Source organism: Neofelis nebulosa, chromosome 17 (assembly GCF_028018385.1).
Source record: "Neofelis nebulosa isolate mNeoNeb1 chromosome 17, mNeoNeb1.pri, whole genome shotgun sequence".
Taxonomy (NCBI): Eukaryota; Metazoa; Chordata; class Mammalia; order Carnivora; family Felidae; genus Neofelis; species Neofelis nebulosa.
Window position 1 is genome coordinate 34,806,400 of NC_080798.1, and position 25,774 is coordinate 34,832,173.

At 53.6% G+C, this 25,774-nt stretch overlaps 1 protein-coding gene across 6 annotated transcripts; it reads left to right on the forward strand.

Annotated features, from left to right (window-relative positions):
* The first annotated feature begins 2,420 nt into the window (after positions 1–2,420).
* On the forward strand, positions 2,421–21,881 carry ADGRG5 (adhesion G protein-coupled receptor G5). 6 transcript variants are annotated; one of them, XR_009255729.1, is made up of 13 exons: positions 2,421–2,884; positions 4,123–4,311; positions 9,387–9,488; positions 9,688–9,766; positions 10,400–10,556; positions 11,120–11,236; positions 11,748–11,861; positions 13,304–13,456; positions 14,196–14,317; positions 14,572–14,831; positions 16,286–16,403; positions 18,921–19,200; positions 19,520–19,624. XR_009255729.1 is itself a non-coding variant. In XM_058706851.1 (13 exons), exons 3-13 carry the CDS (start codon positions 9,425–9,427, stop codon positions 20,278–20,280), a joined length of 1,563 nt encoding a protein of 520 aa, XP_058562834.1. In that variant the 5' UTR covers positions 2,447–2,884; positions 4,123–4,311; positions 9,387–9,424; the 3' UTR covers positions 20,281–21,881. The 6 variants fall into 6 exon arrangements, 5 of the variants coding, with proteins under 5 accessions (XP_058562838.1, XP_058562834.1, XP_058562836.1 ...); XM_058706851.1 differs by lacking the exon at positions 18,921–19,200 and adding an exon at positions 20,180–21,881 and having other exon boundaries at positions 2,447–2,884; positions 19,520–19,797; XM_058706853.1 differs by lacking the exon at positions 18,921–19,200 and adding an exon at positions 20,180–21,881 and having other exon boundaries at positions 2,447–2,884; positions 4,127–4,311; positions 19,520–19,797.
* The last annotated feature ends 3,893 nt before the right edge of the window (positions 21,882–25,774 follow it).

Below are 25,774 nucleotides of genomic sequence, written 5' to 3' on the forward strand. Positions count from 1 at the left end.
CCACCCAGGTGTCTGTTAGTGGACAAATGGATAGATGAAATTGGTCTGTACATTCAAAGGAAAGTTACTCAGCCTTAAGAAGGAAGGGAATTCTGGATGCATGCCACAGCATGGATTGACTGCAAAGACATTACATTAAGGGAAATAAGCCTGTCACAAAAGGACAAATATTGTGTGATTCCACTTCTAGAAGTTTCCTAGAGTGATAAGATTCCGAGTAGACTGGTGGTTGCCAGGGGGCTGCAGGGAGGGGGGTAGGGAAAGTTGCTATTTCATGGGGACAGAGTTTCAGTTTGGAAAGGTGGAAAAGTTCTGGAGACACATGGTGGTGAGGGTTGTATAGCATTGTGAATGTACTTACTGCCACTGAACCGTCCACTTAAAAAACGGTTAAACTGGTAAATTTTATGTATATTTTGCCACAATAAAAAATTATTAAAAATCAGGTATCTAGTTTTCTGAGTCCAATATAAAAGACTGAGAAATGAAAAGATAAGGACGCAAGGCAAGAGACAAGTTAGAGAGAATTCAGCTCTAAATGGAGGCTTCTCCTGGATGCAGCCAGGATTGAAAAACAATGAACAGCGAGTGACTTCTTCATGGTGTGACTCAGTTTAGGTAATGTCCTGTTGGGGGTCCCACTTACTGTCTTCTTGCAGATCACGGGGTGAGTAGCCCCCATGGGGAGAGAGAGATGCTTCCCTAGGGATGGTGTGTGGCTCTCCCAGGATGGGGAGAGGGAGGTGGCTTGCTGCTTCCTCCCTGCCTGGGGGGCTGAGCAAGGGCCTGGCATGCCTCCTAAAACTGAAGCATCTGGAATGTTTTATAGGGGAGGTGGAGGCAGATCAGCCTTCTCAGGGGAAGCTGGACTCAGGGGAGCTGCCCCTGAGCGCCTGAGGGATGGAGAAGAGCTGGGCTCCTGCCCAGTACGTGTGTGTCCCAGCTGGGACAGAGCGGGGAGGTGGATGCGAATGTGGCAAGCCCATCCAGAGCTGGGTGGAAGTTGGACGGGGCTGGACCACGAAGGCAATCTGGAGCCACTGCTGGCTTTTGAGCCGGAGAGTATCTTGGTGGTGATTTCCAGGGTCTGGGGTGCACGGTGAGGTAAAACCAGCACTGCAACTGAGGCACAGATCCCAGGTGGGAAATAGAGGGGATTTGGCGTGAGCAGGGCCTCATCCTGAGCCCTGAGAGCAGCCTCTTGGGCTCGCAAACAGCACGAGGAGGAAGGCTGCTGGTGTTAATAGCCTTAGATAGAGGTGGACAGGAAACCTCAGTAATGAAGGGCCTGGAGGTCATGGCCTGGGTTGTGGCCACAGAAAACCAAAGTGCGGAGAAAGGCAAGGACTTTCCCAAGTCGTTTAGCAAGAGTGTGGCCAAGGGTTCAGGACAAAAGTGCACAGGTGTCTCTGCAAAACCTTTACCCTGCAGCCTCTTGCAGTGGGAGAGGGAGTGCGGAACCTGGATGCGTGGACCTGTGCTCCCCTCAGATCTCGCTGCCCTCCAAGAGGCAGCTCTCTTCCCCCTTCCCAGAGAGGCCTGAGCTACCTGTGGGTGGCACTTGGGTTGATGCTGGAAGGGCCACGGGCTGGGGGAAAGAGGAGAGAGACCCTGTTGGGACCTGCCTGTCTCCTCCTTGCTGCAACCCCTTCTCATCCCGGGGGGGAGAAAAATACTTTCCTGAGCCGGAATTTGCCCAGGGAGTCTGGCTGGACAAGAGAGAGCACCCTGCCTCCCACCAAAATACACAGATACTTCCCCTTCCCCTTAGGATCCTGCACAGGAAGTGGCTGGAATAGGACCGGCTGACCAGCCTTCCAGCCCCAAGTCTGGCCACATTTTCTGAGCGCTGTTCTGAGCAAGACCCTGCCCCGGAGGGCTCTGCATTGGGTAATTCCGGGCCAGGCTCTTGTCCTCTCCAGACCTCAGTCTCCCCCATGTGTGAAACAGGGGAGCTTTGTGGAGCGCTGCTGGTGACTTCGCAGCATTTCCTTTTATAAGCCCCACACTACCCCATGAGGTGGTACTATCTCTCTCTTTTCCTTTTTAAAGTGTGTTTATTTATTTTTGAGAGAGAGTGTGTGTGTGTGTGTGTGTGTGTGTGTGTGTGGACAAGGGGCAGAGAGAGAGGGAGAGAGAGAATCCCAAGCAGACTCTGTGTTGTTAGCACAGAGCCCTACTCGGGGCTTGATCTCATGAGCCCAGAGATCATGACCTGAGCTGAAATCAAGAGTTGGATGTTTAACCCACCAAGCCACCCAGGCGCTCTTACGTGGTACTGTCTTATCTCCATTTTACAGAGGGGAAGCTGAGGTTCAGAGAGTTTCAGTCACTTGCCCAAAGTCCCCCAGCCAGTAAATGGCAGGCTTGGTATTTGAACCCAGGCAATCCGACCCAGCCTTTGCCTGAGGTCCTGGCCATCATCACTCTCATTGATTGTCAGTTCAGGCAGGGGTCATTCTCCCTTTCTGCAGACGGGAAAACTGAGGCTGAAGAGGTGCAGAGCAGAGGCAGGTCTTGAAACCTTGTGGGGTGCCACGAGGGCCAGCTCTCCCCCCTTCCCCCACTGATATCAGACATCTCCTTGAGGTACTGCCATCCCCAGGAAGTGCTGCAGGAGCTGGGGAGTGAAAGCAAGAAGTGTTCTGAGCCCAGAGACCAGAGGAAGCAAGAGGCTGCAGTGAAAGAAGAAGTGAAGTGAAGTGAGAGCGTGTTGTGTTGTGTGGGGGCAAGGAGAGCAGAGAGAAGGGGAGGTCTGAGAGCCCGTGCCGAGCACTGAGGGGAGCAGAGAGGAGGCGGCCGGCAGAGACATCCAAGTTCCCTTTTGTTCTGTGGACTGGAGCTGGGAGCCCGTGGCAACAGGACAGCAGCAGCGGCTTCACAGGTCAGCCCCATCCAGCATCTCTATTCCCCACTCCCTCACCTGTCCTTATCCACCCGGTCCCCAGCAGGTGCCTGCCGGGGCCCAGCATTGGTGACATCCTGGGAGCAGCAAGCTGGGGACACACCTCAATCCCTTCACTCTCTGGGGGCAACTCCAGATCCCTGGGAATGTAGAAATCTATATTTAAAAAAAAGAGAGCAATTTATTAAAAAAAAATTTTTTTTTAATGTTTATTTTATTTTTGGGACAGAGAGAGACAGAGTATGAACGGGGGAGGGTCAGAGAGAGAGGGAGACACAGGATCTGAAGCAGGCTCCAGGCTCTGAGCCATCAGCCCAGAGCCCGACGCGGGGCTCGAACTCACGGACCGCGAGATCGTGACCTGAGCTGAAGTTGGACGCTTAACCGACTGAGCCACCCAGGCGCCCCAAAAGAGAGCAATTTAAACGAAGGAGTGTTTAGGCACTAGGTTCAAATCTTAGCTCCCTGCTGCAACCTATGGCAAGTTATTAGACTTTCCTGGATTTCAGTTTCCTCATCTGTACAGTGGGGTTAATCTGGTAGCCTGCACCTTAGATGACATTGGGAAGGGCCTGGATGGAGTTTGTACTGGGCAAACGGGAGCTGGTGCCATTCCTCTCAGAGTGACCTGGACTGGAGCCCGGGGACTCTATGTCTCAGGGAAATGGGTCCAGTGCTGGCTTAGTCACAGACTAAGTTGGGCCTTGGCGTGGCCTCCCTTTCCCCACCTGTAAAATGGGGCTAATAATGGTATTTGTCAGGGCTTTCCTGCAGAGACCACAGGTTCAGTCCTCACCCAGGCTGGGGTGAGGCCAGCCGTGGGGGCTCCAGGAGCATAGCTGGCCTGGTGCTGCCGGGGAGAGGGCAGGCTGTGGGGCGGGGGGGGGGGGGGGGGTGGGTGGGGGGGATGCACAGTCAGCCCCAGGGAGGAAGGCAGGGGTTCCCAAGGCATATGCTCAGATGTATCCCCAGCTGGGGCTTTGGGTCAGAGCCCTAAACTTGCAGTGGGATCATGGAAATGTCTATGTGTCTCTCTCCCTGAGAAATAGGTGTCCTTGGCTTCAGTTTACAGATGGGAAGCCCTCAAGCACAGAGAAGTAGAGTTATTGCCCCACGTCCCAGCCCAGGCACTGAATACTGGAAGTGGCTATCAAATTTGCATCTTCTAGAGGCTCTAGTCTGCACCCTGTTGTTTCCTTATCTCTTTGTTGACCTAGATAGAGGCTTACTCATCCGTAGAACAACCCAACCATCTTTGGGAGCCTGTGGCACACAGCACTGGACTTGGAGCCTGGGGCCCTGGGTTTGAGTCCTGGCTTCACCACGGGACTGCCGTCACCTCCCAGGCAAACTCCTGTGTGGTTTCCAGTTTCCGCACAGTCAACTGGAACCGTCTTGGACATCAGGTAGGGGGTTTCTGTTTCCCAGGGAGCTTCAGATAATGAATTGTGGGCCACGGTGAGATGGGTGAGGGTGTGGGGCAATGCTGCACGGTGGCTTCTCTGAAGGGCAGGGGAGAGGGGTGTGTTAAGCAGAGGTGAGGATTGTGATTTGTCCCCTGGGAAAGGGAGTGGTAACCACAGCTATTTGAGGGGTCTAGGAGAGGTGTCACTTCTGCTTTGACCTTGATTTCTCCAGTTGGTGGTGGGGTTAGGCCCCTCTTCCCTCTGTAGACACAGAGCAGGGTGGCCAAGGGCCTGGGGAGCTGGCTTTATGGTCCAGACCCTAGAGGTCAAATCTGCACCATTGTCTGGGCCTCCATTCACACAGTGAGGGGGTAGACGAGATGACCCGAGATCTGTCTGCACTGTTGGGTCCTCAGACTTCTTATCTGAAAAGTTTTAATTGTTTCATTCAGCAGCTTCCTTTGTCCCCTCAAATGTTTTCCCTCCTGTCTTCTCTGAGGTTCAGAGAGGGCAAGTCAATTGCCCAAGGTAACACAGCCTAATAAATAACCAAGTGGCCAAATGAATAAGAACCCAGCACTCTGTGACTCCAAAGTCTCTATTCTCTTTTCAAATCAACACATATATTAATAGTGTTAAGACACATGTACGACTACCCGGGAAAAACCATCACATCCCCATCTCATACTGTACTCCGGGATCGATGCAAATGGACTGGAGGTTCCAATGTGAAAAATGCAAACTTAAAAGGACTAGGAGAAACTTAAGAGAATTCCTTTGTAATGTTGGAGCAGGGAAGGCCTTTCTAGCTACAACTCAAAATCCAGAAGACCTAAGAGAACATGCTGCTAATTCTGATTACATAAAAATTATACATACAAAAAAAGACTCCTACCGGCAGAAGGACCATGTGTAATGTTAAAAGGCAAATGACAAACTAGGAAATATATTTGTAACTCACACAGTAGACAATGAGCTAATTTTCCTATTATGTAAAGAGTTTTGAGAAGATAAGGAAGAGTCAAACCTGATGTAAAAATGGGCAGATGTGGGGCTCCCGGGTGGCTCAGCTGGTTGGGCGTCCGACCCTGGCTCAGGTCATGATCTTGCGGTCTGTGAGTTCGAGCCCCGCTTCGGACCCTGTGCTGACAGCTGGGAGCTTGGAGCCTGCTTTGGAATCTGTGTCTCCATCTCTCTCTGCCCCTCCCCCACTCACACTCTGTCTCTCTCTGTCTCTGTCTCTCTCTCTCAAACAGAAAGAAACATTTTTTTTTTTTTTTAAAAGGGCAGATGGTGAACTTGCACACGTGGGAAATGACATCAGAACAGCTGCACTTTGGAAAGAACCAAAGACTGGAATCAACACAACTAGCTGTTCACAGGGCACCCACTGAAGAAGTTAGGGTTTATCCCTCCAACGTTAGACTATGAAGTTGTAATAGTAAAAAATGGAAGCTCTAGGAACTGTTACAGAAAGCTCTCCAAGATATATTTTCAAGAGAAAAATGCAGAGTGCAGAACAGTAAAAAGTGTGCTTTTTTTTAATAAAATGAGGAGAATCATATATATGTGCTTATATATATATTTTTTTTAATTTTTTTTAACGTTTTTATTTATTTTTGAGACAGAGAGAGACAGAGCATGAACAGGGGAGGGTCAGAGAGAGAGGGAGACACAGAATCTGAAACAGTATCCAGGCTCTGAGCTGTCAGCACAGAGCCCGACGCGGGGCTCGAACTCACAGACCGTGAGATCATGACCTGAGCTGAAGTCGGACGCTTAACCAACCAAGCCACCCAGGCGCCCCCTTATATATAGTTTTTTAAGTTTTCTTCTTTTGAGAGAGAGCAGGGGAGCAGCAGAGAGGGAGAGACAGAGAGAGAGAGAGAGAGAGAGAGAGAGAGAGAGAATCCCAAGTGGGCCCCACGCCGTCAGCACAGAGCCCAACACGGGACTTGATCTGTGAGATCATGACCTGAGCCAAAAACAGGAGTTGGACACTTAGCTGACTGAGCCACCCAAGTGCCCTATGTGTGCTTATCTATATATGAAACTTGGCAAAGTCCACAAAACACTAATGATGGTAGTTACCTGGGGGTGACTAACGAGGAACCGAGTGGTTGGGTGACACGGGCAGCAGGGATACTATGATTTTATGTGCTTGTGTGGTTATTTATTGTTTATATTTGAAAGATGTAAATTCCAAAAGCAAAGAGCAAATAAAAATCAAGAAATATACAACTATAACGCAGGGTAACTTCAGAAAATACAGGCAATCAAAACTAGTACCCAGAAGTGACCCCTGAATCTTCCACATTTTGCATATATGAAAAAATATGACTTTTACAAGGGTTGGATTACACTGCTTTGCAACATGGTTTTTGTTTTACATAAGCAATATGTCACCATTATTTTTTCCATAATGCTAGTCATTTGGAGCATTAAAAAAACCTCTAAGTTGGGGCACCTGGGTGGCTCAGTCGGTTGGGCGTCTGACTTCAGCTCAGGTCATGATCTCACGCTCCATGAGTTCGAGCCCCGCGTCGGGCTCTGTGCTGACAGCTCTGAGCCTGGAGCCTGCTTCGGATTCTGTGTCTCCCTCTCGCTCTCTGCCCCTTCCCCACTCATGCTCTGTCTCTCTGTCTCTCAAGAATGAATAAACGATGGGGCGCCTGGGTGGCGCAGTCGGTTAAGCGTCCGACTTCAGCCAGGTCACGACCTCGCGGTCCGTGGGTTCGAGCCCCGCGTCAGGCTCTGGGCTGATGGCTCGGAGCCTGGAGCCTGTTTCCGATTCTGTGTCTCCCTCTCTCTCTGCCCCTCCCCCGTTCATGCTCTGTCTCTCTCTGTCCCAAAAATAAATAAAAAACATTGAAAAAAAAAATTTAAAAAAAAATGAATAAACGTTAAAAAAATTTAAAAATAAGTAAAAAATAAAAAAACTCTAAGGATTAAAAACTTGCTTTTCTGTTTTGAAGATAACACATGTTCGTTGCAGAAAATTTGAACTATACAGAAAACATAAAAAAGAGAGTAATCCTCCTTCCCATAACATTATTAGCATTTTGGTGACCATTCTTGTAGATACCCTCCTAGGCTTAAGCATGTATATTTGCACACATTTCCATACATGTGATTATATTGTGAGTGTTATGTTCAACTTGCTCTTTTCAATGCGTAATAATATACTATGTTCCTCTTTTATGTTACTATTGACATCATAACTTTCGATAGTGACGTGGCGATCCAGTGTACTGTATTTTTGAACTTCTACTTTTGAAAAAATGACAAATTCATAGGAGGCTGCAAAAAAATAGTACAGAAAGATTCTGTGTATGCTTCACCCAATTAATCTGTATAATCTCCTCCTTCTCCTCCTTTTCTTTGTTGAAGCCTTCCTCCTGGAAACTTCTTTTCTCCTGCTCCCTTCCGGACAGGATATACCCAGTCCTGCTGTCCAACCTACAACCGGGGGAATAGCTTTGTCTCTTCTCCGCTAGGGTTTCCTGTGTCCTGTGTTGTCTTTCACAAGTTACTCCCTCATTCTGTTGGAGCACGTCCTCCAGCAGCTTTCTGAAAGAGGGTGTATGTTTTAAAATACCTAGTGATCCTCTGTTGACCGCTCACCTTTAAGAGTGCAGCACTAAAGCCTTATTGCTTGTCAGGACTGATAACTGGGAAAGCTCCAACCTGAGTCTGGTCCTGGCCATTTCACTGAGGAACATCAAAACCTCAGTAGCTATAGGATACTTTTCTTGGAATAGCCAGTTCTTCAGCAAAGAGTTTTCTCCTGGCTTAGAGCATCGTCACCTGGCTGCTGCAGGCTTCTGGAAGCTGAGTGGAGGAAGTGGTGAGGAAGGGATATGGCTTAATTTTTCTATACCTGAATGGCATCCCATCCTTGCCCTCAGGTCCTCTGGCATGCACGGTTTCCCGGGAATGAACTTTATGTTGGAATGCGGTTGAGGGTGGTAGGGTGGTGATGACAACAGTCCTGGGCACCCCGGGTGACAGAGGAGATCTGGGGCCCCAGCTGGTCATTTAAAAGACTCACCACCATCAATCCCCCATTTTTTTTGCCTTCACCCTTCTTTTAGAGGTTCTCGATGCCTCTGGTTCTCAAGTGCTCCCAGAGCTCTAAGCCTTCTCCCTGTCCCCTCCCCTTTTCCCCTCCCTCACTCCACACCTCTCCCCACTGCAGACACTGGGGCTCAACTCTTTACGATTGGCTAAACTGATTACCAGGTGGTCACCTGCTTGGAGCCTCCAAAGTTTTGCTAACATTTCTCACCTGCTGTTGACTTCTTTCCTCTTCTGTCTTTGTGGCTTTGTGCCCGTTTATCCACTCACTCTCATTTTAGTGGAGTTTCGGGGGGTTGACATAGATTTGCTATAGTTAAGCAGACGTTTATTGGTTTATTTTAAAACTACAGAAAATGAAGGCTGAGAGGGACAGACCCCTGCCCAAAGTCACACAGTGAATTAATGACACAGCTCAACAGGGTTACCTGTTGCTTGCTCCCAAGCAACTTCCCCCTGGGTGAAGTCAGCGCCCTGGAGAAGCCCCCAGACAGACCATTTTTTTGGGGAGGGAGAGTGACTCAGGCAAAGCTGGTAATGGTGGGCATTTCTGAACAAACAATCTGGGATTCTTGGAGTCACAGAGACCTGACTCAGGGAGCCTAAAGCAGAGCAAACCCACTTGCTCTCTGAGCCTCAGTTTCCTCATTTGTGAAATGCAGGAGTAACGAGGATTAATTAAAATGCTACGTGTCCTGGGGTGCCTGGGTGGCTAGCCGATTAAGCATCGGCCTTTGGCTTAGGTCGTAATCTCATGGTTCTCAAGTTCAAGCCCCACATCAGGCTCTCTGCTGTTAGCACTGAGCCCGCTTTGGACCCTCTGTTCCCCTCTCTCTCTGCCCCTCCCCTGCTTGTGCTCTTTCACTCTCTCTCAAAAATACATAAACATTAAAAAAAATATATAAAATGCTAGATGTCCTACCTTTGGGACATGCCGGACACCTAGAAGTTAGAGCTCACTCTTTTACCATGGTGACAATGGCATGCATCTTTTCCAGGTTGGAAACTAGTTTTTGGAAGAGACTGGGAACAGGACATGGATGACCATAGGGTCTTTTTCCTCTGCCTGTGCCTCATGATTGCTCACAGTGATACAGTGGGTAAGGGGGTGCTGCTGAACTGGGGGGCAATCCGAGCCCGGGCCCGTGGCTGTGATGTGAAAGGGGGACGCCCTAAACCAAGGGAGCTTGAAAGAGGGCACTGAGGTCTCCCGGGGCAGCAGCAAGGCTGAGGCTGTGGTAGAAGGGCCCAGAGGCTGTGGGGACAGAGGCTGATGTGGAGGTGTGACCTGCCCTGCAGAGGAGTCCCAAGAACCCCTGAGCTGGATGAAGACCCTGGAGATGATGTCCAGGAACCGCAATGTGACTTCGCTTCGTGGGTGAGTTGGACGGCCCTCCCTGCCCCCCTTGAGTCAGCTGTGCCTCCCACCCACAGCTTGCGCCTTGAGTCAGTGGCCCAGGGTTGTCCAGTGTAGACCATTAATGCATTTATTCAACATTCAGTTATTGAGTACCTACTGTGTGCCCAGCACGAGGCTTGGAAGATGCAGGTTAACCACGTCCCTGCCCTTATCAAGTTTGCTGTCTGGTTTAGGGCCTTTAACTACGGATGCCATGAAATCAGGTGCAGAATCATGGGTCTCTGCATTTTCCTGGGAAGGAGTTGCAAAGCTGGACCGAGCTCTCGAATGGTCTCGAAGCTCTGGGTGAGGGGATGGTGCTGATGACTGGCCGGGGGAGCACAGGGACTATGTGGCATTTCACTCAGTCAGCAGAAAAAATCCAGAAAAGTCTTCCTGAAGGAGGTGTCCAAAGACCTGGACCTGAACAAGAGGTGATCAGGAGATGTGTGGGGTGGAGAGGTAAGAGTGTGCCAGGGACACTGTGTGTGCAAAGGTCCGGAGGTAGGGGTAGCAGGTATGGGCTGGGCGAGGCCCTGCCCTTATTGGCTGTCTGGGGCCCCTCTTGCCCCCACGCCCACTCCAGACCCTGGCCAGCTCTCTCACCCTCAGGCTTATCCGGGGCCTGGAGTGCAGCCTGTTGAACACCAGCTTCGGGGGCAAGAACCTTACCTTGCAGACGCACAGCATCCAGACACTGGCCTTCAAGCTGGGCTGTGACTTCACTGGCCTCGCACTGAGCAGTGCGACTCTGGAGCGGGTCCCCCAGGTCAGAGGGGGCCAGGAGATGGAGGGCAGCCAGGGTCTCGACCCTAGAAATCCTCCAGGGGCTTCGGGTCTGGACTTTCCCCCAACTAATCTGGTCTGCCCTAATAGCTGTGAGTTGCCTCTTCTGTAAAATGGGGCTGACATTCCTCACATGAATGGTGGAAAGAGAGGGTGCTGTGTGGCCCCTCAAGGGCAATGTCCTCTTCCTGCTTCTGCAGGTCCCCGAGGGGAGGCGGCAGTGGGAGAGGCCAGGGAAGCCAGGGTCCTTGGAAGACTCTGGTGTGATTCCTGCTGACCGTCTGGGCGCTGAAGGCTGACGAGCTCCATCCCCAGGGGCCCCAGTTGGGTGGGGTAAATCGAGGCAGGGGCAGCCTGGAGGGAGGGCCCGGGATCTCAGGAAGTTGGGGAGGAAGTACAGCCTGGGAGGCGAGGGCTCTGCAGGTGGAGCCTCCTAGGGATGAAATGCCCCAGGGAAAGAACAGGATGGGAAGGCTTCGCAAGGAGCGGGGAGCAGTGGAAGTGTTGGGGCCGGGTGTGGCTTAGCCCGTCCATGGCTGCCCGTAGGCCTCGGTGCCGCACGCCATGCAGTTCCCGGCAGAGCTGACCCAGAATGCCTGCAGGACCCGCCCCAGGGAGCTGCGCCTCATCTGCATTTACTTCTTCACTGACTACTTTTTCCAGGTCAGTGCCACACGGGGGCCAAGCAGGGTAGGTGCCGGCCCCTTCTTGAGGGCACTGCAGGCATCCGTACCATTGCCTGGCCTCTGCACAGGGACCAGCACCAGGTGGGACCAGCCCATTGTGCAACCTGAGCCAGCCGCTGTCCTTTCTGGGCCTTGGTTTTAGGAGAATGGTGTTGGGGGTGCAATTACAATCAATCTACCCTGTATGTGTCTGTCCCTAGATGGGAGACAGACAAAGGTGTTTTTAACTTTGGCTTTGAAAGTGAGCGAGGACAGATGGAGGCTAGAATGCACTGAATCCATGGCGGAGAGGTGGGGGGTGGGTGCTGAAGGGACAGCTTTCCAGGTGGAGGGGACAGCATACGCAAAGGCTAGGAGGCTGGCCCACATGTGAAGGCACACTGCTGTTCTCACCCGGGGGAAGGGGCTGGTGAAGGGGGGCTCTCGGACCTCAGCCGGGGTCTCCATGCATCCATCCTCTCCAGTCAGCCCTTCTGCTGTCCTTCCAGAGTATCAACTCATCTTTGCTCAATAACTATGTCCTGGGAGCCCAGCTGAGTCACGGACACGTGAACAACCTCAGTGAGCCGATCAACATCAGCTTCTGGCACAACCGAAGCCTGGTACTGTGGGGGGTGCCCCCATTTCCACCTCATCCCTGCCCCTTGTGGCTCCTGTTGAATTCTGGCTCAACTAAACCCACACCCATGGAAGCATTTCGAAAACAAACCATTTCAAATCGATCACAGTTTGAAAATTCCTGTCAAAGGAATCAGAGAGAGAAGTTTTGCTTAATTTATTTTTACTTACCACATTAGGCAGGATTCTTTGAGTCGCAAGTGATACAAAGCCAAGTCAAGCCAGCTTAAACACAGAAAGGATGGGCTCATGCAGATGAAATGTCCAGGGCTGTCCAGCTTCAGGCCTGGCTGGATCCAGGGGCTGATGCAATGCCATTCTGGCTCAGCCTCTTTCCATCGCTCAGCAATGGTTTCCTATCTCGGATCTCTACTCTGGTAAGATGGCAGCAAAAGTGCTGGACTTCCATCCCCTCTTCCCAGGAGGCTCTTCCTCATCAGTGCAAATGAGGGTTCCAAAATGGAGTCCTTAGGGTCCAGCTGGGTCATGTGTCCATCCCTGCACCATCACTGCACACAGGTGGATGGAACGTGTGGATTGGCCAGGCCTGGGTCACACGGCTTGGGGACTGGGCTGGATTCATCTGATCTGCCATGGGGGCAGGTATGGGTCTTCAAGGGAAGCTCAGAAGCTGACCCGGGAGTGAGGGAGAAGGGCTGCTGGGTGAGCACAAGCCCTGGTGTCTCTGCTCTCCTGGCCCTGGCATTCCGGAAAAGCCCAGAGACTCTACATTCTGCCCTGACTTTCCATCAGCTTCATGAGACTGCTCTGCACTCTCATTTTCTCCATCATCCTTCCCTTACTTTCCTCTGAACCTTTGCTCCCGCAGTTCCCTTTATCTGGATTGCCCTCGTTCCACTTCTGCTGAGACCTGATGTGTCCTCAAAGACCCCAGTGCCCCAATCGTCCCTTCCCTCCTTGGGACCCCCCTACCCCTTGCTCAGTGGTTTTCCATGGCACTTTCTGTGTCGTTCCTCCCACCCCACCACCCCCATGGCTCAGCATCAGGGTTGTCTGTGGATGAGTCTCTTTCCCGCCCTGGGCAGTGCACCTGCAATATCGTTGTTCCCCGTGAGGAGGAGGAGAAAGGGCACAGTTGATTGTAGAGCGCCTACTGTCCAGCCAGAGCTGGTCACTCAAGATTCCGCATGGCCCGTAATTTAATACCCTCTTTGAGAAATTGTGTATAGAGGATCCCATTTTACAGATGAGTAAACTGAGGCATAGAGAAACTTGGCAACTTGCCCAGGTTACTCTGAGAGTCCATAGTGGAGGTGAGTCTGGAATCTGGGTCCGTCTGGCCAAAGCCCAGCCAGTGCCTTGTAAGATGCTGACAAGGGTGCAGTTGAATCAGCTTTGGCTCCCACAATTTCCAGACTCTGATCCACGGGCCTCCTCCATACCCAACTCCACCATCTCCCCTTAGGAAGGCTACACAGCGACCTGTGTCTTTTGGAAGGAAGGAGCCAGCAAGGATCACTGGGGGGTCTGGAGCCCCGAGGGCTGTCGCACAGAGCAGCCGTCACCTTCCCAGGTGCTCTGCCGCTGCAACCACCTCAGCTACTTCGCTGTTCTCATGGTATGTGTGCATCCAGTCTGGGTGATGGGAGTCAAAGCTGTAAAGGACCCCATGTCTAGGCAAGAGGAGCAGGGCATAGGCAGGTGCAAGGGACAGACAATCCAACTCAAATGGGCTTAAGGAGAAAAAAAGAGAAACGTATGAACTCCTGTGGCTGAAGAGGCTATGTTGGGCTTCAGGCATGGCTTGATCAAGATGTTCAATATCACCAAGACAAGGCTCTATATCTCTCACCTGTGTTTGCTTTGTACTGGCCTGGGCTTCAGACGGAATTTCCCTTCAGGATAATTATATGGCTGCTAGCAGATCCAGGCTCGTGTCCTACTAGCTTTCAGGCCAGTAGGCTCTAACTGGCTCTTTCCCAATTCTGCCAGCTAGTTTGGGGATTGAGTCCCACTGGCCTGGAGTGTGTCACATTCCCATCCCTCAACCAATCACTCTGAGCAGGAGGAGGGAGGGCTCTGATAAGTCAGGCCTGGTGCACTGTCCACGCACAGTGTCCATATATGTCTATGTGCATAGACAGCGAGGCAGGGGAGGTTCTCATAGAGAGAGGGGAGATGGGAGTTGACGGGGGCAAAGGCCACCGTATCTGCCAGAGCTTTTTCTTTCAAGTCAGGACCATGGTAGGCTTTGTGGTGGGGCAGGGGAGCTTGGAGCTGAGGTCTTAGCAGGTCCCTGTGGGTGCGGGGAGGGCATTCCCATGCTTCTGTCCTCCATCCCCCCTTCCTTCCTGCAGCAACTCTCCCCGGCCCCGATCCCCGCAGAGCTGCTGGCGCCTCTTACGTACATCTCCCTGGTGGGCTGCAGCATCTCTGTCGTGGCCTCGCTTCTCACTATCCTGCTGCATTTCCAAGCCAGGTATTCCCCTGCCCCCGTGCCAGGACCTCCCACCCGCTGCTGCTCAGCACCCCTCCTTATCCAATTGATCCCCCAGAGTGGGGTGGACTCCTCCAGGGGATGGGGGCAGGAGACCAGCCTTGCTGTGTGGCTGCTGTTGGATCCCCGCGACCTCTCAACCTCAGCATTCCCATCATTGTGTGTCCGTGAGCCCAGGGGGTGGCACTGCCTGGGTGACGTCCCCAGGCCACGGAAGGGCATGCTCCTGCCCGCAGGAAGCAGGGTGACTCCACAACACACATCCACATGAACCTGCATGCGTCTGTGCTGCTCCTGAACGTCGCCTTCCTGCTGAGTCCTGTGCTGGCCAGGGCCGGGGCAGCATGCACAGCATTGGCGGCCATCCTGCACTTTGCGCTGCTCAGCTGCCTCACCTGGATGGCCATCGAAGGCTTCAACCTCTACCTCCTCCTCGTGCGCGTCTACAACATCTACATCCGCCGATATATGCTCAAGCTGTGTGCAGTGGGTTGGGGTAAGCAGAGCCGCCCTCCCCTCTTGCTTCCTGAGGGTTCCAGCCACACGGGCAGTCTACCCTCTCCTGCCCTTCTCTTTCTCCTCTTCCTCATCAGAGCGACCATGAGCACCGATCATCATCCCTGCCAACGCTCACCACTACTTTCTACACTGCTTTTCTTATCATCGGTTCTACTTCCAAACCTCCATGGCGACCTCCACCCCAACACCTCCATCCCCCCCACCCCCAACACCTCCATCACCTCCACCCCCAACACCTCCATCACCTCCACCCCAACACCTCCATTCCCCCCAACCCCCAACACCTCCATCACCTCCACCCCAACATTTCCATCCCCACCACCCCCAACACCTCCATCCCCTCCACCCCCAACACCTCCATCACCTCCACCCCAACACCTCCATTCCCCCACCCCCAACACCTCCATCACCTCCACCCCCAACACCTCCATCACCTCCACCCCAACACCTCCATTCCCCCCAACCCCCAACACCTCCATCACCTCCACCCCAACATTTCCATCCCCCCCACCCCCAACACCTCCATCCCCTCCACCCCCAACACCTCCATCACCTCCACCCCAACACCTCCATTCCCCCACCCCCAACACCTCCATCACCTCCACCCCCAACATCTCCATCACCTCCACCCCAACACCTCCATTCCCCCACCCCCAACACCTCCATTCCCCCACCCCCAACACCTCCATTCCCCTACCCCCAACACCTCCATTCCCCCCACCCCCAACACCTCTATCTCCTCTACCCCAACACCTCCATTCCCTCCACCCCCAACACCTCCATCCCCTCCACCTCCAACACCTCCATCACCTCCACCCCCAACACCTCCATTACCCCCAACCCCTCCATCACCTCCACCCCAACATTTCCATCCCCCCCACCCCCAACCCCTCCATCACCTCCACCCCCAACACCTCCATCACCTCCACCCCAACACCTCCATTCCCCCCAACCCCCAACACCTCCATCACCTCCACCCCAACATTTCCATCACCTCCACCCCAACACCTCCATCAACTCCACCACTGCCACTTCCGTCACCACCTCTGACTCTGGCATCACCTTCACCACCATCTCCGGCGTCACCGTCACTGGCACCTCTACCACCATCCTAGCCCTTCTTTGGCATCTCTGGTTTCCTCACGAGTTCCCCCAAGCCTCTGTCCCACTAGCCCGGTCTCCCCACTGCTACTGCCATTGCCATCCCACCCTAGAGCCCTCACTAACATCATCTTGGAGAGCGGTCTCCTCTCAGACCTCCAGGTTACGGGCTTTGAAGCTGGACAATATGGCAGGGGCTGGGGGCTCAGAACAGTCCCTCTCCCTCCCCACTTGCTCAGTGTGATTCTGTCTTAGCAGCCCCAGGGACCCATGACAAGCCGTTCTCTGGGGTCACCTGACAGAGGCTGAGAACTCTGTCTCATCCCTCAGGGGTCCCAGCCCTCCTGGTGCTGCTCCTTCTTGCTGACCAGAATTCAGTGTATGGACCTCACACAATCCCACTCTTCGACAGCCGGGGAAATGGCACGGGCTTCCAGAACCATTCCATGTGAGTACCTTCAGGGCTGTGGCAGGCTCTCTGGCTCTGGTGGAAGGACCCAGGGGCTCTGAACAGGGTGTGCTGTAGGCAGGACACTGGCTGTGGGGCAAGCAGGGGACCAGGGCTCAGAGAGGAGGTGGTTTCCAGGGGCCTTTGCCACACCTTCTGCTGGATTCCCGAAGCCTCCTGCAGAGGCAGGCTGTCGTCCTAGGCTGGCTAACCCTAGGGAGCCCTGGCATGAACTCTGGTGCTTGCTCATGGGCCTCCCAAGCCAGGGTAGCAGGCCCTCCACCTCCTGGCAGCACAGAGGCCGGCCCAGCGCCCCCTCCCGCTCTCAGACCTCACTGGGGGAGCTCAGCCTGCGCCTGACTCTGCTGTCCTTTCCCACCACCTTGCTGTGCTCACTCAGCCTCCTGTACCTCCCAATCTGTGCCTGGCATAGCACTGCCAGCCCACAGACCCTCCTGGTCAGAGACAGTGCTGCAAGGGCTGGGACATCCCAAGGACAGGGCTCACATGTGTATGTGTGTGTGTGTGTGTGTGTGTGTGTGTGTGTCGGGGGGCCTGGGGGTCTGGGGGGGCCAGACTCTGTTGCTTCTTCCTGTGCTCTCGGACATTAACCTTTCTCTTGCTATGAAGTTTCTTTTTTTTTTTTTCAACGATTTTTATTTATTTTTGGGACAGAGAGAGACATAGCATGAACGGGGGAGGGGCAGAGAGAGAGGGAGACACAGAATCGGAAACAGGCTCCAGGCTCTGAGCCATCAGCCCAGAGCCCGACGCGGGGCTCGAAGACCGCGAGATCGTGACCTGGCTGAAGTCGGACGCTTAACCGACTGCGCCACCCAGGCGCCCCGTCTTGCTATGACGTTTCTAACAGCCAATGTAGGGAGAATAGCTTAATAACCTCCCGTCGACCTAGCTCCAGTATTCAGCTGTCCATCCTGCTTTCTTTCCTGGCTGACACAAGCTCAGGACTGCTGAGGGCCAACTCTGTGGCAGGCCTCATGAATTATCCTGTTTATTTTTTTTTTTGTTTAAAAATTTTTTTTTTCAACGTTTTTTATTTATTTTTGGGACAGAGAGAGACAGAGCATGAACAGGGGTGGGGCAGAGAGAGAGGGAGACACAGAATCGGAAGCAGGCTCCAGGCTCCGAGCCATCGGCCCAGAGCCTGACGCGGGGCTCGAACTCACGGACCGCGAGATCGTGACCTGGCTGAAGTCGGACGCTTAACCGACTGCGCCACCCAGGCGCCCCATGAATTATCCTGTTTAAACCTTGCAGCAAGGAGTGGGTCCTGTTGTCAGCCTCTGTTTACTGTTAGGGAAACTGAGGCACAGACAGCTGATGAACCCTGCCCAAGGAAACCCAGATGGTCAATGGCAGAGCTGGGACTTGACCACAGGCAGGACGGCTCCAGAGCTCGGCCCCCCAGCCTCCAGGAAGTGAGAACTCTGGGCACCGAGTGGAGGCAGAGTGGGGTTCATTCCTCACGGCAAGGGTCAGGCTGCTTCGTCAGAGGAGGTGTGACTTGGGGCTCCTTAACCATGTAGTTTTTTTAAAAAATGTTTTAAGAATTTTTATTTATTTTGAGACAGAGAGAGAGAGAGAGAGAGAGAGAGAGACAGAGCACGAGTGGGGGAGGGGCAGAGAGAGAGGAAGACACAGAATCTGAAGCAGGCTCCAGGCTCTGAGCTGTCAGCACAGAGCCTGATGCAGGGATTGAACTCATGAACCACAAGATCATGACCTGAGCTGAAGTCAGACGCCTAACTGACTGAACCACCCAGGTGCCCCTCACCATGAGTTTTAATATAATATGTGCTGTGTGCCCTGCAGTGGGGACAGGAAGGACATTATTGCTGGGCTGTCAGAGCACTCCCCACTCTAAGGACCAGCTTCTCCCAAAGCTTCTTCCTTCTTTCTCCTTTCCCCCTCATCTGGCTTCGTGACTTTCATTCTCCTGCATTTAAAAGACCCTTCCTATGTAGATATGTGTTCCTGAACACAAAAAACAATAACAAAAAACCAACCTTGAACGTACTCCCGTGCCCGCTGACGGGACACTGGTTAGTAAATTGCGATAGAGCCACCCCTGCTGGATTGTCACACTGTGGTGAAAAGGAATGATCCATGACCACACTCAGTCCCGTGGATAAATCCCCAAGATCACATTCAAGAATGGTGGCTGCCACAGCAGGGGCTCGAGCAGGCGACTGTGACAGGGACACAGGCATTGAGCCTGGGACTTCAAATCCCACCTTTGCCTCTTACTAGCGCATGTTCCTAAGCCAGAGCCTCAGTTTCCTCATCAGCAGGACGGGGATGGTGATGCACCTGCCTCATGGGGTCATCGTGAGAACTGAATGGGCTAATCCACGGAAAGTATGGGACACGGTGTCTGAGTGGGTAGAAGGTACCACCTGTCTTGCAGGTGTCCTGGGGAAGCAAAGGGCATGAAGCCCTCAGGGAGGGTCTAGGAGCAGGGCTGGGGCCACTGCCAGGCCTCTGCTCTTTCCTCAGTCCTCGGTGGCATCTTCCTGCTGTTTCTTCTCTGCTCCTCGGTCCACACGTCGCCGTGAGTGCCCCTCCACCAGGCTGCCCCGACTTTCAACAGCTTGTTTGCTGCTCAGAGCCCAGCATGTCGGCCCAGTCTAGGTGGGGAGGGGTCTACTGCACAGAGATGCTGATTGGATGGTGATGACCGTGTGGTGGGTGGGAGGAGGAAAGAGGGCCCCCGGGGCCAATGATCTGACAGTATCGTACAAGTTGGCAGTTTGGCTGGCCGTGGAAGGGGAAAGAGGTAAGACGTAGAAAGGAGAGGAAGAGTTTTCAGGTGGGCTAAGGCATGGAGGCATGAGAGAGCCCTGTGTGGCTGGAAAGGAGAGCTTGGGGGGCTTGAGGCAGGAGGCTGAGGTGGCAGGTGGGGCCTAATGTGGTGGCCTGGCTGGAAAGCTGGGCCCAGAACTTCACCACACGTGTGGTCGGAAAAGAAACAACGGGTCTGGGCCAGGAGACAGGCCCAGGTTCAGGAGCCCATCCAGAGGCCCAGAGACCAGGATCTACTCCCCACGCTGGCCTTGGGAGCCACACCGACCCTGAACTTCATCCCTCCTCTACAGATGCTGGGTGCGGAGCCGCTGGGTGCACAACATCTTGGTCATGGGCTATGGTGGCCTCACATCCCTTTTCAACCTGGTGGTGCTGGCTTGGGCGCTGCGGGCCGTGCGCAGGCTGCGGGCGCAGGAGAAAGTGCCGGGCACCCGGGCCTGCCGAGATAGCGTCACCGTGCTGGGCCTCACCATGCTGCTGGGCACCACCTGGGCCTTGGCTTTCTTCTCCTTTGGTGTCTTCCTGCTGCCCCAGCTCTTCCTCTTCACCATCTTCAACTCGCTGTACGGTAGGGCCCGCGGGAGGCGTGGAAGAAGCCCCAAGGGGTGTGCACAGCGGCAGGTAGATGTTTAGCCCGAAGGGCTTCAGGCCAAGGGGGCGAGTCAGGGGCAGAAATCCAGCTCCCCTGCCAAGCTGGTTTGGGGGCTCCTTCTGCCCATGGGAAGGAGCATGTCCTTCTAATTGGCACAAAGGCACCTTCTGGCCTAGTGGTGGCTGGTCCTCCAGCTTCTATGCTCTGCCCCTTCTGGCTTCCAACAGTAAGGGGCCCTAAGAATGACTCCTGGGCCTCAAGGAAGCTCAGCTCACCCCCAGCGAGGAGATCCCTGGATTTGGGGTGGGGCGCCACGTTGCTCCTGCCAGTGTCCCCCTGACCAGTCTTTTGCTTGCAGGTTTCTTCCTCTTCCTGTGGTTCTGCTCCCAGAGGTGCCGCTCAGAGGCAGAAGTGGAGGCAGAGATGGAAGCGTTCAGCTCCTCCCAGACGATGCCGTAGTCTGGGCCCGCTGGCCCAGAACCCGTAGCCTCTCTGGCTGCCTGCAGCCCGAGACTCTGGCTCCCACCAGAGAAGGTGGCAGGTCAGCTGCTGGACACCAGAAGCCCCTGTGCCCTCCAGGGAGGCTTCCCTACCTCCATGGCTTCCCCGGGCCCAAGAGGGCAGGGCATTCTGCCCCGGGACAGGTGCAACCCCGCTGGGGGTCAGCAACAGTTACTGGGGTGCCTGGGCCCAGGGTACCTGGTCAGGCCCATGGGCAGAGCACTGGCTTGGGAGTCAGGAGGCCATATTTCGAGGCTTGGCTCCGAGTCTTACTGTATGACCTTGGGCCTGTCATCTCCCTGACCCTGGTTTCCACATCTGTGACATGGGGCAGATGGCTTCGGTCCTGTCTAGCCCAAGAGCTTTGTGAAGACTGAGTAAAACCAGGGAAGAAGGTCTTAGTGGGCCCCGTTACTTCCAACTGCCTGCTGGGGGCGGGGTCTCTGCCAATCTGCCCTGGATATTTCCCGCTGGGCCCTGCCACCTTCCTTCTGGGGAGGGCCAGACCACATCTTGGCCCAGGGTCCCCAGCCCAGAGCTGAGTCACACCCAGTGTGTGAAACCTCACCAGCTTATGCCTGAGGCTGCTTTTCCTTCAGTCCCCACAAATTATGATGACCCACCTCCAGGACTGTTCTTAAAGATCAGGAAGTCCAGTCCTTCCCAGAAGCTCCTCCTCCAGTGCTCCCAAGACCCCTATAGGCCATGTAGAACAGAAGCTGGCGATAGGGCTTCCTGGGGATAGGAGGGCAGAGCCTCTTTCTCCTCCACCTGAGCCAGCTGGGCCTGTGACCTGGGTATTTGATGATCGGTTAGGATCGAATTTCCCCTGGTAGGCGTGAGGGTATGGATTCTAAACCCAAGCTAAGGCCACAGTTGTAGAGACCTACCTTGACCTATCTGTCAGACCAAGAGGGAGAGGGCTCACGAAGCCAGCTGCATTCCCAGGATGCACACCAGAGGGCGCTGTTGGCCTGTGCTCAGAGGCCGTTGGCTCCAAAATCCATCTGGAAATGTCACCTGTCTGTGGACTTGACACACGAGCTGCAGAGGTCCTGCTTCCAGAACTGCTCCTGCTGAGGGACCAAAGAAAGAGTTCTCACACCGTTTACATGGCCATTTCTCTCTTTTCCCAACGCAGCTGCCGGTTCTGGCTCTTCTGGGCATATCCGGCGCTAAAGCCGTGGCCTGGGGTAGGCTCTCAGGGCGCCGCCCCAGGCCGTCAGACAGGTAATAATGGCTGTGGAGGGCACGGCGAGGGAACTGGAGCTGGATCCCTTTTCTCCCGGGGGGATCTTCTGCCCTCTGCTCATTTCTTGATGCAAATAGCCCTTCTCTGGGTGGTGAGTACTGTGGTCTCTAGAGCCAGACTGCCTGGGCTCAGATGGCTCTGCCACTTGCCAGCTATGTGACAAGCCGCTCAAGTTCTCTGTGCCTCAGTTTTCTAATCTGTAAAATAGAGGTAGTAGTAGGGGTGCCTATTTTGAAGATGAAAAAAAAAAACCCATATAAAGAGGCTTAGCACGTAGTAAGTGCTCAATAAACGGTTATCATTGTTATCATTAGTGTTTTTGCTATTATTATTAACAGAGTCAACTGAGAGGGCACGCCATCACTAGGCACAACCTGCTGTCCCTCAGCTTCATCACCTCCTCCCCCACTTTCCCTAGAGTGGCCTCTGCTCCGACTTCAGAGTGGCCCCCCACCTCTATCAGGGTGATGTGGGTCCCCATCCAAGTCCCCTGCCTGGGGTTGGCCCAGTCCTGAGTGGTACCAGGCTCCTTAGGCCTGGGGGAGGGGGGGGTCTCATACTAATGAGGGTGCTGAGGGATCAGGGCAGGTTCCCACTCCTGGTCTCAGACAGCTCTGGGTCTGTAGCCCAGTGAACAAGGGCCTTGCCTGTGACTTGGCCCACCCCACTAGTTCAGGCCCCACCTCTAGACCCTACCAAGCCCAGGGCTATATCCCAAGGGAGGATGTGGCCACAGTGACAAGGGGTCGTTCTGGTCGTTCCAGAAAACAGGCCCAGGCATGTGGCCCTGAACACCATGGGGATCAGTTCCCAGAAATGCCCCTCCCGGGTGTGGGGGCAGGGATGAAGGAGACCTGCTGGACCTCCCTGCCTTCCCCTCACTCCCAGCAGGGTCCTGGCCTGGCCCAGCCTGGGGACTGGGCTCAGATCTCCGGGGGCTTGCAGGCCAGTGGGGAGATGGACCGGGTAGGATGACAAATGGATGCCGTGGGGCCGCAAACTAGAGGTGTCTGTGTTGTTTAGATGCTGCCGCATCAGGAAGGCACAGTGTGTGCATGACGGGGTGGGGTTTGAAAGCAGGGTTGCCAGATAAAATACAGAATGCCCAATTTGAGAGACATATACTAAAAAATTATTCACTGTTTATCTGAAATTCAAGTTTAGCTGCGAACCCTGTAACTGTCTGTCTATCATGCTCCCCGTTTCTTTGGCTGTCTGGCAACCCTATTACAAAGGAGCATCGGCTTGGGAGTGCAGGGTATGCACTCTTTACCCTTCAACTGTACCCCAGATGTGCTGACTGGGGAGCCCCTCTGCCCACTGAACAAACCCTGCACACTCGGGCTGACTCAGCCAGGCTTCTCCTCGGTGCTCCCCTTACCTGCCAAGGTCGCCGAGAGGGCGCTCAAGGAGTCGGCCTTGTGCTGCACCCCTCCCCCGCTATCAACCTTGGCCCAGCCTCCATCCCTGCAGAGCCTCCTCCCCGGCCTCCCTGCCTCCCCATTCCCATCCTCCTTTCACTCAGAAGCCAGAGGGAATTTCCACCCTGCAGCCTGATCACGCCCTTCTATACTCTGTTCCTCCTTTTTGACAAACTCCTCACAGGAGCTCCAAAGGCCCTGGGGGTCTGCCCCTTGCCGTCTTCTCCAGCCCGTCACCCACCACTCCTTCCTCATCCTCCTAGCAGCTGCCACACTCAACTCCTTTCAGTTCCTCGAACAGGTTCTTTCTCACTGCCAGGCCTCGGCACAAGCTGTTCTCTTTTCCCAGAACACTGTCCCTCAGTGCTTTCATTCGTGGAAAGATGAGAGCCCAACCCTGAGATCTCTGCTTTGCACCCTCCCCTGACCTCCTGGAGTCCGGACTAGGAAGCTGGCCCTGCCCTCCAGCATCTAGGGTGGGGTCTTCTCTCGCCTCCACGGCCCCTGCCCTCTCCCCTTAGGAGTAGTTATTTCTCTGTCTCCTGGTCTGTCTCAGCTTCCAGACTGAGAGCAGTTGGGGGACAGGTACTATGCCTCGTTCACTCCTTCATTTATTATATGTCCATCACGCAATTGTGAGGCACAATCCAGACACTGTGCAGGTTGCTGACGGTGGCATATAATAAGCCATTTAACAAATAAATAGGATATCATTAGTGGGAACTCATGCGATTAGAAAAATAAAGGAGGGAGAGGGGATACAGAGGCCGGGGCTCAGGTTTCGGCAGAGGGGGTTGGAGAATGAATCCAGAGGTGCTGGGGTGGGTAGGAGAGAGTCAGAGAGCTGGCCTGATTGGCTGGTTGCCTGCGGAGCCCCAAGGCCAGAGTCCTCTAGAGGTTTTGCCACACGGTGATAGTGATCTTTGGATCTAGGGATGGGGAAGATGGGAACTTGTATCTGTTGTGACGAAAAACTCTAAAGGGGGGCTGGTGAGGTGGTCCTAGGTTGGGAAGCCCTCGGCTCTTGGCAGGAGCAGAAGTAAACTCAAGGCAGAGGAAAGCTTCCCTCAGGTGGGCCAGGAGGACCCCTGCAGATAAGACTCGCTGATGAGCTTAAATACAAAACTTACCAAGTCACAAGAAGACAAGTTACCATGAGTGACAGCAGAGACAGGAAGCAACACACGAGTCCTCCAGGGTCAGAATACAGAGTGGCCACGTATGACATGTTTAAAAAATAGTTACACAGGGGAGGTTAAGCATCCGACTTCGGCTCAGGTCACCATCTCACAGTTTATGAGTTCGAACCCCACGTCGGGCTCTGTGCTGACAACTCGGAGCCTGGAGCCTGCTTCGGATTCTGTGTCTCCTTCTCTCTCTGCCCCTCCCCTGCTCATGCTCTGTCTGTCTTTCTCTCAAAAACAAATAAACATTAAAAAAAAAAAGAAAAGATGAACATATAAACAAAGAAGGGTGAAGGGAGAGATATTTGGGGGAAGAACATATGGAAATTCCAGGAGTGAAAGACATAATTTCAAAATCAAAAATTTAATCAATGGTAAACAGTTGAGTAGAGAATTTGTGGACCAGAAGTTGCATATAATGAATGCAGGAGGTGGATAATATGAATGAGAGATTAAGAGATACAGAGAATTGAATGAGAAGATCTTATATACTGGAGTCCCACAAGTAGAAGAAAAAGGGAATGGAGGAAAAGCAGCATTTGAAGACATTAATGGCTGTAAATTTTCTAGAAGCAGTGAAAAACAGATCCACAGAACCAGGAAGCTCAAAGTATCTCAAGCATAATAAAAAAAAAGAAACGTAAGGGTTACAGACATTTTATTGGAACCACAGAATGCCAGACGCAGAGAGATGTTGAACGCAGCGGGAGAGAAAGGACAAATCATCTCCAAAGGATGACAGAACGTGAGCTGACTTCTCAACAACCACAACAGAAGTGAAAACGCTGGAGAAGATGGCAGAACAGCATGGAAGTTGGTTGGTTTTTTTTTTTTTTTTTTTTTTTGCGTCTCGCGTCCATGAAATATAGCCAGACCAAGACTAAACCATCCTGCACACCCAGAAAACTGATCTGAAGATTAACATAACAATCTGCACAACCTGAACCACAGAACTCAGCAGGTACACGGTGCGGAGAGGTGAACTGGGGGAGAGAGAAGCTGTGGAGGGCAGGGAGCTGTTTTTGCTTGCGGAGAGAGGACGGAGACAGGGGAGGAGGATATGGGAAAAGCACCTCTCCCCAAAAGCAGCTGGAGAGAAAGTGGAAAAGTGGAAACAGCTGCAGGGACTGAACTAAAAAGAGAGAAAGGAGAAAGGAGAGGGTTTCAATTCCACTAAGACTCTGTAACACGGGGAGCGCAGAGTCGGAAACTGCGCAGCTGATACCTGGCGTGCTCTGGTGGGAAGGGCGAGTCGCCAGGAGCAGAGTGAAGTCTGGGCGGCCCTCGGGCCACATGGGGAGTGGTGGTTCCCCTGCTGGCAGGACATCGGGTAGAGGCTGTGTGGCCCCCGCCCTCATAGGCAAAGGTGTCAGCGGACCCCGGAGAACAACCACATTCGCTGGTGCTGGAACAAGGTCGTTGGGGGTGAAGCCTGGTGCCAGAGGCGTGTTGTGATTTGCCACAACCCCTGAAACGCTGCTGCCACGCGATCGCGTGGACTTTTTCTGGGGCGGGCTGGCACCCGGCCGCAGTCTGGGCATCAGCGGCAGCAGCACAGTCCCTCGAACGTTCCTGGGTGCGGCCAGCACCCGGCC

Excerpts from the sequence above, each read along its gene's own strand:
- ADGRG5 (XM_058706851.1), top strand. The coding sequence starts at position 9,425 with ATGGATGACCATAGGGTCTTTTTCCTCTGCCTGTGCCTCATGATTGCT. Across the intron at positions 14,832-16,285 it reads GCTGTGTGCAGTGGGTTGGG|GGGTCCCAGCCCTCCTGGTG; the intron begins GTAAGCAGAGCC and ends CTCATCCCTCAG. Across the intron at positions 16,404-19,519 it reads GGCTTCCAGAACCATTCCAT|ATGCTGGGTGCGGAGCCGCT; the intron begins GTGAGTACCTTC and ends CCTCCTCTACAG.